The sequence below is a fragment of the Canis lupus genome, chromosome 14 (assembly GCF_011100685.1).
Source record: "Canis lupus familiaris isolate Mischka breed German Shepherd chromosome 14, alternate assembly UU_Cfam_GSD_1.0, whole genome shotgun sequence".
In the NCBI taxonomy this organism is placed as follows: Eukaryota; Metazoa; Chordata; class Mammalia; order Carnivora; family Canidae; genus Canis; species Canis lupus.
In genome coordinates this window covers 21,305,295-21,318,975 of record NC_049235.1, presented here as the reverse complement: position 1 = coordinate 21,318,975, position 13,681 = coordinate 21,305,295, and the positions used below count along the sequence as shown (strand labels likewise).

The 13,681-nt window shown below is 42.2% G+C and overlaps 1 protein-coding gene across 2 annotated transcripts in view; it reads left to right on the top strand.

The window, feature by feature from the left end:
- Positions 1-13,681, top strand: part of SLC25A13 (solute carrier family 25 member 13) — a 185,544-nt gene that overhangs the window by 121,601 nt on the left and 50,262 nt on the right. For both annotated transcript variants that reach the window (XM_038556877.1, XM_038556876.1), the window contains exons 12-13: positions 7,702-7,754; positions 9,798-9,878. In XM_038556877.1, coding sequence (XP_038412805.1) covers positions 7,702-7,754; positions 9,798-9,878 — 134 coding nt within the window. The remainder of the gene's footprint in view (positions 1-7,701; positions 7,755-9,797; positions 9,879-13,681) is intronic.

The window sequence follows — 13,681 nt, the reverse complement described above, 5'->3', positions numbered from 1 at the left end:
CTCTGAAAGGGGATAGCTCAGTAGGGAGGGTGGAAATGCCTCATGCCTCAAGGCAATATAAGTCAAAGGTGGACAGACAAGTGGTTGGAGGAGGAGGGAGGAAAGAAGGCTTGAACAAGTGAAGAGAGAAGGCCATGGAACTAGGAGCAGGAATAAAAGCTGTGAGACAGGGCGCCCAGAGTGCTGATAGCTCCAGAATGAAGGATAATCTGATGTTGAAAGCAAGGCGGGCTCTCTGGGAAGATGAGGGCAAGTGTAGGGGCCTCTGTGGGGGAGGTCAGGAGGCTAAGAATTTAACATCGGAGGGGTTTCCTCTGGGTTGAAATTAGATAACACAAAAAAGTGCTTCATGTGCCTTTCGCTAGAGGAATAGGGATCATTTATGCACTCATTTCCCCTACCAGACTGTACCCCAAATGCCTCCTACCCCATTTGACACGCTTGGCATTCCCTTCCTCAGGACCACGCTGGCCACTCTTGAACGTGTTTTTGTCTGCCCTGAGACAGAGATGCTGCTTTAGTTACAGAGTTTCTTCCTTGTTGTGGCTGACCCTTCGACATCTGTGCTCCTGCCTGTCTTGTCCAGGGTGCTGTTTGGGGATAGCCACTATATGTGGCTGTCAGCCTGGCTCCCAACTGACTGCTCTGCGTAAGCCCAGTGCCCCACATGTGCCTGGACTCTGATTTGATTACCAGCTGCTAACCAACAAGTTGGTCCTGCCACCTTCCAGTGCCCAACGTTAGAAGAGCCTGATACCTGGAACCTGGAGAGAGAGGTGGGGAGGCACGATGCGGATGCCCACCACACCTCCACCTCCACCTCCTTTTGGTTGTGTGAGAGGGCTGTTCAGTGCCAGATCCTAGCCCGATGCCAGGCAGAGCCCAGAGAAAAGTTTTGGAACAGTCTGGGCCAGAAGAAAAGCCTTAACAGAGTAAAGAAGAAAGTTGGAGCAATAAGTCTAGTAGAGGGACCAGGGAAATGCTGAGCACAAGGGGGCTGAATAAATTCAACTCACTGCAGAGTCACCAAACACTTACGGACTTGGGACAAGCTCTCCAGATTCCAGTTTCCGTGAAGGAAGAGGATGGCGATGATGGTGATATTGATGAAGACGAAAACAAACAACAACAAAAGTCACTTCTGTCGGACTTTCTGTGTACATGGAGGGCTTTATGTATATGAACTCATTTCACCTTCAGAACTACCCCATGAAGATGATACTGTTTTTTTTTTTTTTTTAATTTTTTATTTATTTATTATAGTCACACAGAGAGAGAGAGAGAGAGAGGCAGAGACACAGGCAGAGGGAGAAGCAGGCTCCATGCACTGGGAGCCCGACGTGGGATTTGATCCTGGGTCTCCAGGATCACGCCCCGGGCCAAAGGCAGTCGCTAAACCACTGAGCCACCCAGGGATCCCGATACTGTTTATTTCCATTTTATATACATAGAAACTAAGGTCCAAAGAGATGGGGTTAGGTTGCCCCAGTTACACAGCTAAGGGATAACAGAATCAGCATGCAGACCTAGCATCCTGGATCCAGACTCCACACTCTTAGTCACCTGGCTCTTCTGCCACGGAGTAGAAATTACATTGTGTAAAGAGTCGCTTATCATCAGAGGTTGAGCAGTGTTTAACTTCTTTGTTTACAGAAACATTTTATTTTAACTTAAAAATGTAAAGACGTGTTGTTAATGTCTGTGCTACTTCCTTATCTTTGCACAGAGTAATAAGCAGTGCCACTAGGTACTCTCCGACCAGGTGTGCTCTCACGTCTTGGGGATGGCTCTTCGAAGGATAGGCATAATGCTCTGGGGACAGCATTATACTCCATGCTGAACTCTGGACTTTGAACATTATTCAGGCAGAATTGCCTCTTGTAAGCAGGAAAGAGAATCAAGGACATGCCTTGAACAGATAGAAACATCACATTTTTGAATGCATAATGGAGGTTGTGAATAGTGTCTAGCTCTTTGTACATATTTACTCATATAATTACCATAATAAACCACTGAGTCATCATTAGCATCCTTGATTTACCAGTGAGGAACCTAGAGTTCAAAGACTAACATTCCAAGATCACTCAGCATGAAAGCGGTACCGACCTAGGATTCCAGCCCCGGTCTGTCAACCTCCAAAGCCCAGGCTCCAGCTCATTCATGTTGCTGCCAAGACATTGGAAATAAATTGCTTCAATTAGGCCAGCATTATTAATGAGTTTCTTTCAGAGTACCTTCCAACTCTGAGATTTAGAATTATATTTCTAAAAGGTTTTTAAGTAAAGAATAGCATAGTAGCCTTCTGATCCACCACAGGGACCTCTTTTGGGGGTGCCTCCAACTCAGGTTGGAGGTTCCCAAGGTGGGCTTACATCCCACACCTCTAGCTCAGTTCTCGTTGAGACTGGGATCAGAGGGGATAGTGTGATTTATATCTCAAATCTATGAAATTTGAAGACAAAATACTATATTAATATTGTACCCTGTAAATCTTTTCTCGCATTAGCAGCCTTCTGGTAAAGTTTGCCAAGGAAGCATTGCCATATGTGCTGATGGAGCTGAACTAAAATGAGAAGATTAGAAAACTAACCACACTAATAAATTTCATTTGAGGCAGTTGGAAAATAGACTGCTGTTTTGACAAGTCAGAAACAACACACACATCCATTCTCTGTTAAAATGAGTTTCCAGAATCCAACAGAAACATCTCCTATTAGAAGCCTAAATTTTCTGCTGAGTTACCCAGATGTCAGACATATATGTACTTTAAACTTCAGTGTGATCTTGTTGAAGTACCATAACAGGATTGGCTGTTGTAGGCATTACTGAGCCACGTCCATTCCTCCCCTCCTCCCCACTGCCACCTACTATCCCCAAAGTCAGGGAACCAGGAGGGTTAGTGAAATCCCCACTTCTGTGACTTTTCATTGTCCACAGATCATGATCCTTTCCAAAGGGCATTTACCCCAGGCCGAGGGTGTCAAGGCCCATGTCTATAGTGGTGCTCAGGTTCTAGTCCACGGGCACCTTTATTTCCCCATTTAGCCAGGGCAGTCACCACAAGAACAGTCCTCATCCACTGCCTCCCCACGGGCCAACATCTGGCCCAAGTCTTGGGAATGGATCTGTACTTTGGGTTTATTCTTACTGAGTTGAAGTTATTCATTAGTGAAACTTACGGCCTCTGATTATGTTGCTTTAACCTCTCAGTTATTCTCCCTGCCACAGGGCTCTGACCTTCCCACCTGTCTTTCACCTGCCTCTAAAACTTTATACTTTTTGAACTTGACTCTTGACTTTCAAAGCCACCCCCCCGGGCTACAGGATTTGGCCCAAGCTCCTCCGTGTGACTTGTGAGAGAAGCAGTACAGTGCACCAGATAGGAGTGTCCCCTATGGTGGCACCTGGGTGGCTCAGCGGTTGAGCGTCTGCCTTCGGCTCAGGTTGTGATCCTGGGGTCTGGGGATCGAGTCCCGCATTGGGCTCCCCTCAGGGAACCTGCCTCTCCCTCCACCCATGTCTCTGCCTCTCTCTGTCTCTCATGAATAAATAAATAAAATCTTAAAAAAAAAAAAGAGTACCCCCTGTAGGCCAGACCACCTGGAGTGAATCCATCCCCCCATCTGCTAGCTGAGTGTCTCCTTTGGCAGGCTCCTTAAAGTCTCTTTTGGTTTCTGCTGATGGGATAAAAATAACTTATATTGAGTTACTGTTTTTACTTGTGTGTATTAAATGTGTGACTCCACATAAAGCTCGTAGAATAGTGCCTGACATGCAGGAAGTGCCCCCAAATCCTGACCATTGTCATTGTCACTCCTATAGTTACTTAGCATCAGGTTTGGGATCCAGCCACAGCCCTCAGTGATCTTGTCCCAATCCTTATTGTGCCAGGGTCTTGAGATTTTGGCACCTACCTATGTCTCTCCTCCAGTGAACCTCTACCTTTCCTTTCAGGTCTGGGTCTAGTGCCTCCTCTCCAGTGCTGTCCTCCCTCCTGCGGGAAACTGGTTCTCTCCACTATATGCTCGTAGTTCTCTGATGCTTCTGGGTTGCGGTACTTACTTCTCTATTTTTTGGTGCTTTATCTCCTCTTAAGCACACAGAGACACATAGGGTTTCCTTTTCTTCTACACTGAGAATTTCTCCTGGGGGCGGCACAGACCCTATCCCGTCCATCCCACTTCCTTCCAGTCCCAGGCACTCAGAAGGCACTTGGTAAATGTTTGCTGAACAAATAAATATTTGCTGCCCTATATTTAGTCTTAAATACAGGGTTTTCTCTTTGGTTTGGTTTTGTTTTTTGCTGTTCATGGTACATTACTAAATTTATAGTGAGAGACAAATCTCGATAGCTTAAAAGGCTGGCTGAAGTGATTGTGTCCAGCACCGCAGTCATTTGGCTCTGAGGGCTCTTTTTTATTAGTCATTTTAAAAGACTGTCACGGGGTAGTTATAGAGACAAGAGATCATCCTATAAATCACAGTGCTTTCAACCCATCCATGGTTTGGGTCTACAATTTAATGATGAGAAAAATATATCTAGCAAGTAAATATTTAAACATTTTGGTACTTGACCCAAATACAGAGTAAAATGGATATTGTAAATGTTAAGGTATAATAAAACAGCTCATTCTGATATTTTACCTGTAGAAAGTAAGAAAGTATCCTTCCATATAGTAATAACAAAGCCTCTCTTCTCAGATTAGAGACACCGTAAATTCCTAAGGGAATATAGTTTAGGAGGAGGGAATGCTTACTTTGAATAAGAGCACTTGCTTGGCTCAGATAGTTGCATATTCCTGTATTCTGTGCTGCTTTGGGTCGTTTCAGTTATAAGAACATAGCCCTTCTCCAACTAGTGAGAGCAGAGTTTTGGTAAGAGTATAGTCAAGAGAGAAAGAAGGGGAGATACAGTGATTCCAGGGCAGGAATATTCCTGGAACCTGGCCTCATAGGGACCAGATGGTCAAAGCCACTCCTACCTGCGCACCCTTCATGGGCTGTCTGCTCTTTCTTTGGTGTCTTTGTTGCATTGGCTTCACGTTCTCTTCCCTGCCTTTCTACTTCCTTTTCTTATCGTCATGTTCCTCTTGCTTCATTGAGGCATTAGCCAATCTAGGGTTTCAGCCAGCCGCACTCCCTACTCTCCAGGGTATCTACTTCGTCTGTGCCTCTGTACTGACTGGCTCTTCACTCTGAGGACTCTTACCCTCCTGGGCAAAGATTCCCAACTGGTTAGCTCCACTTAAGGCTACTAGCTCATAAGGCCCAGGTTGCTGGACTCATGGCCTGCACGTGTTTTAGGTGTCTTATTCTTGTGCGATCAGCTGTGGGTCTGGGGTGAAGCAGGCTCCAGAGATGGCAGCCTTGAGAAGACTTTGTAACCTCCAATGTTTCTAGGATCCAGGCAGGTTATGTACGTGAAGAAAGGAGGCGAGGTGTGAGAAGGAGATACACATTTGCCATGGAGCACAGAACAAATGAGTGTTGTCTATAAGCATAGACACTTGAGGAAGAAGGCTCAGGTTCGAAGCCCACCCTCACCATTTATCAGCTGGGTGATTCAGAACAGATGAATCTCTATATGCCTTAGTTTCCTCTCTGCAGAGTGGTTATAAGGATTAAATGAGTCAGTAAAGTGCTTAAGGTGGTGCTTGACACAACATAGCTATTTTTAGGTCAGCTGTGTTTAAAGAACATTTTCATTAGCATCAGCATCCTTATCATTGAATTCCACAATGAAATGAGTGTGCTCCCATTTTTTTCTAAAACATGAAGCTGTTTGTGCTTTTTGTAGAACCAGAGGCACAGAAAAACATTTCTGTGAAGATAGCAACAGAGCAAGAAAAATGATGAATGACCATTGTTCTCAATGCATTAGGGAGTGGGGGGACCTTGGAGAACTGATAGTTGGGTCCTAAAAGGCAGAGCCTCATCCAGCTGAAGCAGATTGCCAGAATGTCAGAATGAGGTCCAGAGCTATCCGATCGATCTGTCCATTGACCAGTCTTTTTTTTTTTTTTTTAAGATTTTATTTATTTATTCATGAGAGACACAGAGAGGCAGAGACATAAGCAGAGAGAAAAGCAGGCTCCTTGAGGGGAGCCCGATGCGGGACTTGATCCTAGGACCCCGGGATCATGCCTTGAGCTGAAGGCAGATGCTCAACCACTGAGCCACCCAGGTGTCCCTCTGTCTGTCTTTACATCTCTCACAATAAGCTCATGTTATGTTGGAAACCTTGTGCTTCTCAATAAAATGCATCTGTGGGCTGTACACAGACTAGGGACTTTTGGCCACAGGCTTAGGATGACGGTGTGTGCTAGACTGGTCTCTCAGAAGAGATTGCAAGTGGACCTTCTTATGTTGATGGATTACAAAATTGTCTTTACTGACCAAGGCTGACACTGTGAAGTCCCTCTCAAAGATGGCAGGATGACATGGGAAACAGTATGTTCTGATCCTCAGGGTTAGCTCACTGTGTATTTCCAAGAAAAGGCATCTGCCTTTGATTGTATTTTCTTAGAACAAATGAAAATTATAACATTTTTTAGTATGTATGTATGTGTGTGTATGTGTGTGTATGTGTATATATATATATATATATATATATATATATATATATATATATTTCATATATGCCTGATCCTGTTGTGAGTGCCTTTCCCAGAAGCAACCCTTTCCTGTCAGGCATCTTCCTCCTGTGCTCCAATACATAATTCCCACTCAACACGTTTAAAACAGTTTTTTATCACTTCTCACCCGGAAGCTGTTGCTCTCCCCAGGTTTCCTCTCTCCCTAGGTATTCACACCAAACCAGTTTTTCTTTCTCTGTCTCCTTTCCTGGCATGCGTGCATGCCTACACACATACACACAGGCACACAGACACATCCATCTATTCGTATGTCCTGTCTTTTTTCCACATAGCAACCAGAGTCGTCTTTTTAAAAAATGAATTAGTGTATCACTCTCCTGATTGAGGCTTGTAATTACTTCTCATCTAACTTAGAATGTTACCAAGCTCAGGATCCTGGCCTATGATGTAGCTGTAGCACTCGGCCCCCACCTGTGCCACTCTTCATGCCTTTTTTGTGAGGTGGCTCACCAGTGTTCACCCTCATTTTTGAGCACACCAGCCTTGTTCCTACTCTGTGTTCTTTGCCTTATCTGTTCCCCTTCCGGAAGTACATCTTACCCCAATTGTCACCTCTTCAGAACAGCCTCCCTTCTGTCTGAGGCTAGTCAGACCAAGAACCTTGTTTGTCTTGTGCTTATTACCAAGTCATAGTTGCTAAATGAATGAATGACTAAACTGTGGGCCTTCGGGTGTAGGGAGAGGAGAAAGGTATTAGAAAAAAATGATATATTCACTAAAGTACACTTGTTTAACTTATTTAAGAGGCAGGAGGGAAAAGAACAAACTTACAGAATAATGAGATTTCCTATATCACTAATAATGTTGATTTATCCAACGTGCAAACGACCCAGAATATAAGAGGGAATTTACTTGGGCCTGATGTGGCTATTAGACACATTTGTACTTACACATTCCATTTCACATATTCTCATTAAAAGTAATAGCAGAAAATTACAGCAAAGATTGACCCAGTGTTCAGATGGTGATCCCCTCTTTAGAGCTGTTGATTTGTTTAGTTAATGGTAACTTATTTAATATACTTCTACTTTTTGTTGTTTTTTAGGTCTGTTGCCACAGTTATTGGGAGTTGCCCCAGAGAAGGCCATAAAACTTACAGTAAGTCTTTTGAGTTGATGATGCTTATGCAGGGAGTTTGCACACACTCAGGAACCTAGCAGATATTCTTATGGGAAATAGCAGGTTTGTATTTCTTCAAGGTGCTAGCTAACTCGAACCTAGGGCACTTATCACACACAGCATTTCACTGTCCTCCATTGAACACTGAACGTTCAAAAATGTAATGCTATATTTGAACAAGAGTTGTGGCTGCTACCACCATCACCACCACCACCACCAAAGTGGCAGCAGCTGCAGCTAAATTTACCTCCATCCCTACCATATTTGGTACATTACATGGATGACCTGTTATTGTTTAATCTTAAGCAAAATGGGATCCAGAGTTTACAGATAAGGAAACTGAGGCCCACAGGGTTTAGTACACGCAATTCATGGGTGGAAGGTTAGGAACTCAAAATCAGATTTTTTCTGATTCTAAAGCTTAGTTACATGTGTTTGTAGAATTCGTGTATAGGGTATATTCTATAAGCATCTGCCAGGCCACCTGTTCAGGGGTCTGAGTTCTAGTTGAAGTTGATCCTTGATCCAGTGTTAGGCTCTCATATGACAGATGGGAGATATTCAGGAAGTTTGTAGAATGTGACAGGTGCTGCCGTTATATTACAAATGTCATAAAGCCCCAGGAAGTTAAACACTACTTTTAGATTGATCTCTGTAGCCTTGATGCCTAAAATTCTTTTACTGTGTTGTTATATCTTCCAAAAACATGACTGATTTTTAAAGACTGCTTGAAGTAAATAACAATTTGAGTTTATTATACTCAAATTAATATTACTGATGTTGAGAATTCTTAGATATTGAATCTTTTTTTTTTTTTATTTTATTTAAGAGCGAGAGCACAAGAGAACACAAGTGGGGTGGGGTGGGGTGGGGGGCACAGCAGGGCTGTGGCAGAGGGATAAGCAGGCTCCTCACTGAGCAGGGAGCCCAAGAAGGCTCCTTGATCCCAGGACCCGGGATCATGACCTGAGCAGAAGGCAGATACTTAAACGACGGAACCACTCAGGCACCCTGAATTTCTTCTAAGCCGAAAAGTCTGCTTAACAACTTTGTCTCAATGATGAGTTTGGCTTTAGATTAAATTTTGTTAGCAGATTTGAAAGTGATTTTTAATCACTCTGTAAACCAGTTTATTAACTTATAAAACATATGTTTTCTTGTCCCTCATGTCAAAATGTCTCTCTTATACTATTGTAATATAAGCATTTTAAGCTTATAAGCAAGCCATCTATTCTTTTTTATAAGACTTTTTTTTTTTTAGAATTTTTAAAAAATTTATTCATGAGAGAGAGAAAGAGCGGCAGAGACACAGGCAGAGGGAGAAGCAGGCTCCATGCAGGGAGCCTAACCTGGGACTTGATCCCTGGTCTCTAGGATCACACCCTGGGCCGAAGGTGGCGCTAAACAGCTGAGCCACCCGGGCTGCCCTTTTTTTTTCTTTTTTTTTTTCCCCAGTAATTGCTACACCCAGTGTCGCGCTGGAACTCACACAACCTGGAGATCAAGAATCTCACACTCCACTGACCCGAGCCAGCCAGGCACCCCTAAGCCATCTATCTTTCAGTTTCTCCCAGAAACATCAGGAGTACTTATGTATTCACCTTTTAAAAACTACATATAAATAATAGTGAAAGGGAATATAAGGGAAGGGAGAAGAAATGTGTGGGAAATATCAGAAAGGGAGACAGAACGTAAAGACTGCTAACTCTGGGAAACGAACTAGGGGTGGTAGAAGGGGAGGAGGGCTGGGGGTGGGAGTGAATGGGTGACGGGCACTGGGGGTTATTTTGTATGTTAGTAAATTGAACACCAATAAAAAATAAATTAAAAAAAAATAAAAAAAATAAAAACTACATATGTGCTATTAAGGACACTTCTCAAATTCTTTAAGATCCTTAATTTATTCAGTTATGATTACTTCAATATACGGACAGAAGAGAAGAACGTATTTGCAGCTATATATTTATATGTGTTAAATGACTTTATATTTTTCATCAGCTTCTATAAATATTTTTCTTCAAGGTGAATGATTTTGTGAGGGATAAATTTATGCGCAAAGATGGTTCGGTCCCACTTGCAGCAGAAATTCTTGCCGGAGGCTGTGTAAGTACCTTTTTTGCAGAACTCTGTGTTGAAAAGACTTGTTTCACATGTGTATCCCCACTGTGGTAACCTAATGTGGACTAAGGCTTCTGTTCAACCACAGATCCTGTGCAAGGGCAGAGGCTTCTAGGGCACAAGAACTATTCCTGAGATGGAAGGGTAAATGTTTCTGATCTTACTGCCTGTTAAGTCATGCCTGTTAAGTTCGTCATTGCTTTCAGTTGGTTCTGCAACAGAAGTCATTTGTGGCAGAAGTGTTTGGCCTTTCAAAGAATCTTTGCTCACCTTTTTCTAAAGTTAATTTGTAGTACATTCTTTCCTCACGGCACCCTCTGCTGGGTCAGGCACTATAATGTGTAGTTTGGAGTTGGCAGCCATAGCTCTCTGCTTTGCTTTACTTTACAAGTCCCAGCACCTCCTCGAGCTTCCCTGTGCTTCTAGAAGAAGGATGCTGGGAAATAACTGGCTGAGTATGCTCCGCATTGTTGAAACTGCTTGGAATGAGTATTTCTTTATATGGATGAACAACCTGCATCTTGTTCTTAAGCTCAGCAAAACATGATGTCTCATTTTATCTCATGTACAGGTTTGTTCATGTGAATGCAAATACTTTAAGTAAATTAAATTCTTCTACAAAGACTGGCGCTATTTAAAGATAAGGTTGGTTAAATAAACGGGCTTTGATCACTAGGGCAATACAATATTGGTATATTTTCCATCTAAACCTGTTTCTTTTCTTATAAGAAAGATGAGGTCACTTATTGTTTTAATTAGCTTGTTCTGTGCAGGAAATGGTATTCATAAAATAATCTTGAAAATCATTGCATTTAGATGCTGGGCAAACACCTGAGAATATTAAACCTTTGTTTGGAAAGGGCTTATTGTTCTGTCTGACTTTGAATGGGAGTTCCTTAAATGTAGCAGGAGCTAAGAAGTTCTAGTCCTGGTAATTCTTAAGAGATAGATGGAATTTGGCTCTTGCTGATTTCTTTCTGTTTGATCACTGACCTGTTGTAGATGGCCAAGTAGGGTCCCCCTGTCCTGTAACTTTAGGAGCATTCAGGATGGAAAAAGGGAAGCTTTATTGTTCTAAATAAAGACACATAATAATAATCAAAAAGAATATTATTAGGAGGTGAGGAAGCTGCTCTTTCTGGTAAGTACTATTCATTTGAAACAATAGTAATGTCCGTTTAAGTAACTAGGTTTTCTAGTATTAAAGTGGCATGTCCATGGGCTGTCTCTGGCCTGGCCTCCAGACTGGTTGCACAGGACCTGAGATAGCAAGGTGTTTCTGGAGGTCAAGTGGGTTCGTTTTTCTTAAAAAGTCAGGTTTTAAACCTGCTTGAAAAGACATGATTATATATCTCTGTAAGAATTTAAAATGTGAAATTAATTATGTGATACTGCTCAAGATTTTGGCAATAATCTGGAGGTTTATTATCTTTTTAATGAAAACATTTTGCCTGCACACGGGTCTGGGAGATGGGTTGTGGCATGTATCGTCTGCTGTAGGTGGTCTTGTTTTCTTGTCTGTGGTCGCCCATTTCAAACACAAAGCACAGATTGGCATCAGAAGTAGTGCCTTGTTACTGTAAAGAGGTGCAGCCCTTCTTCAAACCTGATCTAAACATGGGCTTAAAATTGGAGCCACTTGGGCTTTACAGCTACTTAAAATATCTGTGAAATGAGATTTGCCATCCTTCATCTCAAAGGTAGGTAGACTGTGGTCCTTGGTGTTTCAAGTCTCCTATTTTGCCTCCCCACCTCCCACCAACACTGCTTTAAGAAGTAAGAGTTTAATTTTCAAGCAAGCAATTCTGTAGGTAGCAAAAATTTCAGGCCCTTCATTCAGCTCTCTGTGCAGTGAGATGGAGGATCCCATTTTCAGTGTGTTTTTAAAGCAGCAGCATCTTGCTTTGCTGCGACAAGAGTTTTCCTGCCCTCAGAGCCAGACACACACCTTAGAAGGTCCTCCTGGATTCTACAGCCTCGTCTTTCCAATTGGGAGTAAATACAAAGGGCTTTGAAAGATTGTGTCACGTGACCAGCTCCCCTTCTCAGTTCACCCATGCATGCCAGGCATTGACTTTTAAGTCCCTGGGAGCTCCCCTTGCTTCATCATTCCTGAGAATTAGTACACATGGCTGATTTTTCACTTGTAACTGAAGCTTCTCATTTCTTTGAAGAAAGCTTTTTCTGTTTTATCATCTATTTTCTACAAAAACAGGGAAAATACACAGGTCTTTCATGACATTCGCGGCACTTGGCAAAACTAATTTAAGTCTGTTTTATTACATTGTTTTGGAAAAGCAGTCACAATGATAAGTTTGGAAGAAGATTTTAGAAAAAAAGAATAAAATTAATCCCATTCATTATTTTTGATTACGGCAAAATCTGTAACTAAAGAGCTTAAAAAATCTTCTATTTCTTTGATGTATATGAAAGGGTCAAACCTGACTTTATTTTTAAAGTCATTATTTGCACTGAGCATAGTTTTGGTTTAGAGCGCTGTTAAAAATTTGACTTCAGTTTTCTAAGCCTTTTTATATAGATTGACACCTAACAGTAGTGATATATCCAGCACAGCTCAAGACCAAACTAAGATGCCGGGCCAGGGATTTACAAACTGTAAGTCTGAAAAGTTCTTTGTGCTTTTGTGTTTTCCATACAGTGGTTTACTATGCACTACATTGGTCTAGTAGTTGTAGGAGTTTTGACGGAGACCGAGGATCCTCAGGCATCCCTGCACAAAATATATGGATACCTTCTGTTTCTTTTTATCTTTCCCCTTCTTGGGTCAGAAACTCAGCGCCTGGAGGGCGACGTGATCAGGGGTCATTGCCATTGATGGCAGAACTCACAGTAGATGTAGCAGAGGAGAAGGGGCCTGTCACTGCCCATTTCCAAGTAGGTTCGCAGCGAACTTAAAAACCAACATTCTCTCACCACATTATTATTGTTGTGTTGCTGCTACTTAGCCATAACACAGGTAATGCCATTTGGTCTGTAAGCAGCAGTCCTTAATTCAGCAGAGTAAGTGTGTATTGACTGTCTTCTCTGCATCTAGTGAATTAGAGGGTCAAAATCCCAAGGGATCTGGGCTCTTCAGTTTTTGATCCTTTGGTCTTAACAAGTCCTCAGATAAGGAAATACTAGTGGTGCCATGACTGGTTTCAGGGAGAATATAAATATGATGAGTGAGTAACTTATTTGACATGAAAATAAATCTACACTGAAATGAAAAGAAAAATAATACTCACCAGGAAAAAAAAAAGTGACCAAGTATGAACCTCTCTCTTTTAAAGCTCATATTTAGTAAACATTATTTGCCTACCAATAGAAAATAATAGCATTCTGTGATAATTTTCCTTTTTTAATTTAAAAAAAATTTTTAAGATTCTTTTTATTAATGAGAGACACACACACACAGAGAGAGAGAGAGGCAGAGACACAGGCTGAGGGAGAAGCAGGCTCCACAAAGGGAGCCCAATGCGGGACTCGATCCTGGAACCCAAGGGTCATGCCCTAGGCCGAAGGCAGCGGTTCAACTGCTGAGCCACCCAGGCGTCCCTCTGTGATAAGTTTTAGAAAGACAAGTAAACATGCTTTTTTGAACAATGGTCCTTTGACAGTAGGCCTATGGTATTTTTTTCTTTTGAGGTCCCTACACACCAACACACACATGTGCATTTGTGTGTATTTGTTTTAATATTTATAAGAATTTATACTCATTTTAAGAGGCAAAAATAATTGATGTGTTCACATCACTGGTTGGAAAGGGGTTAGTGAGACTGTAATGA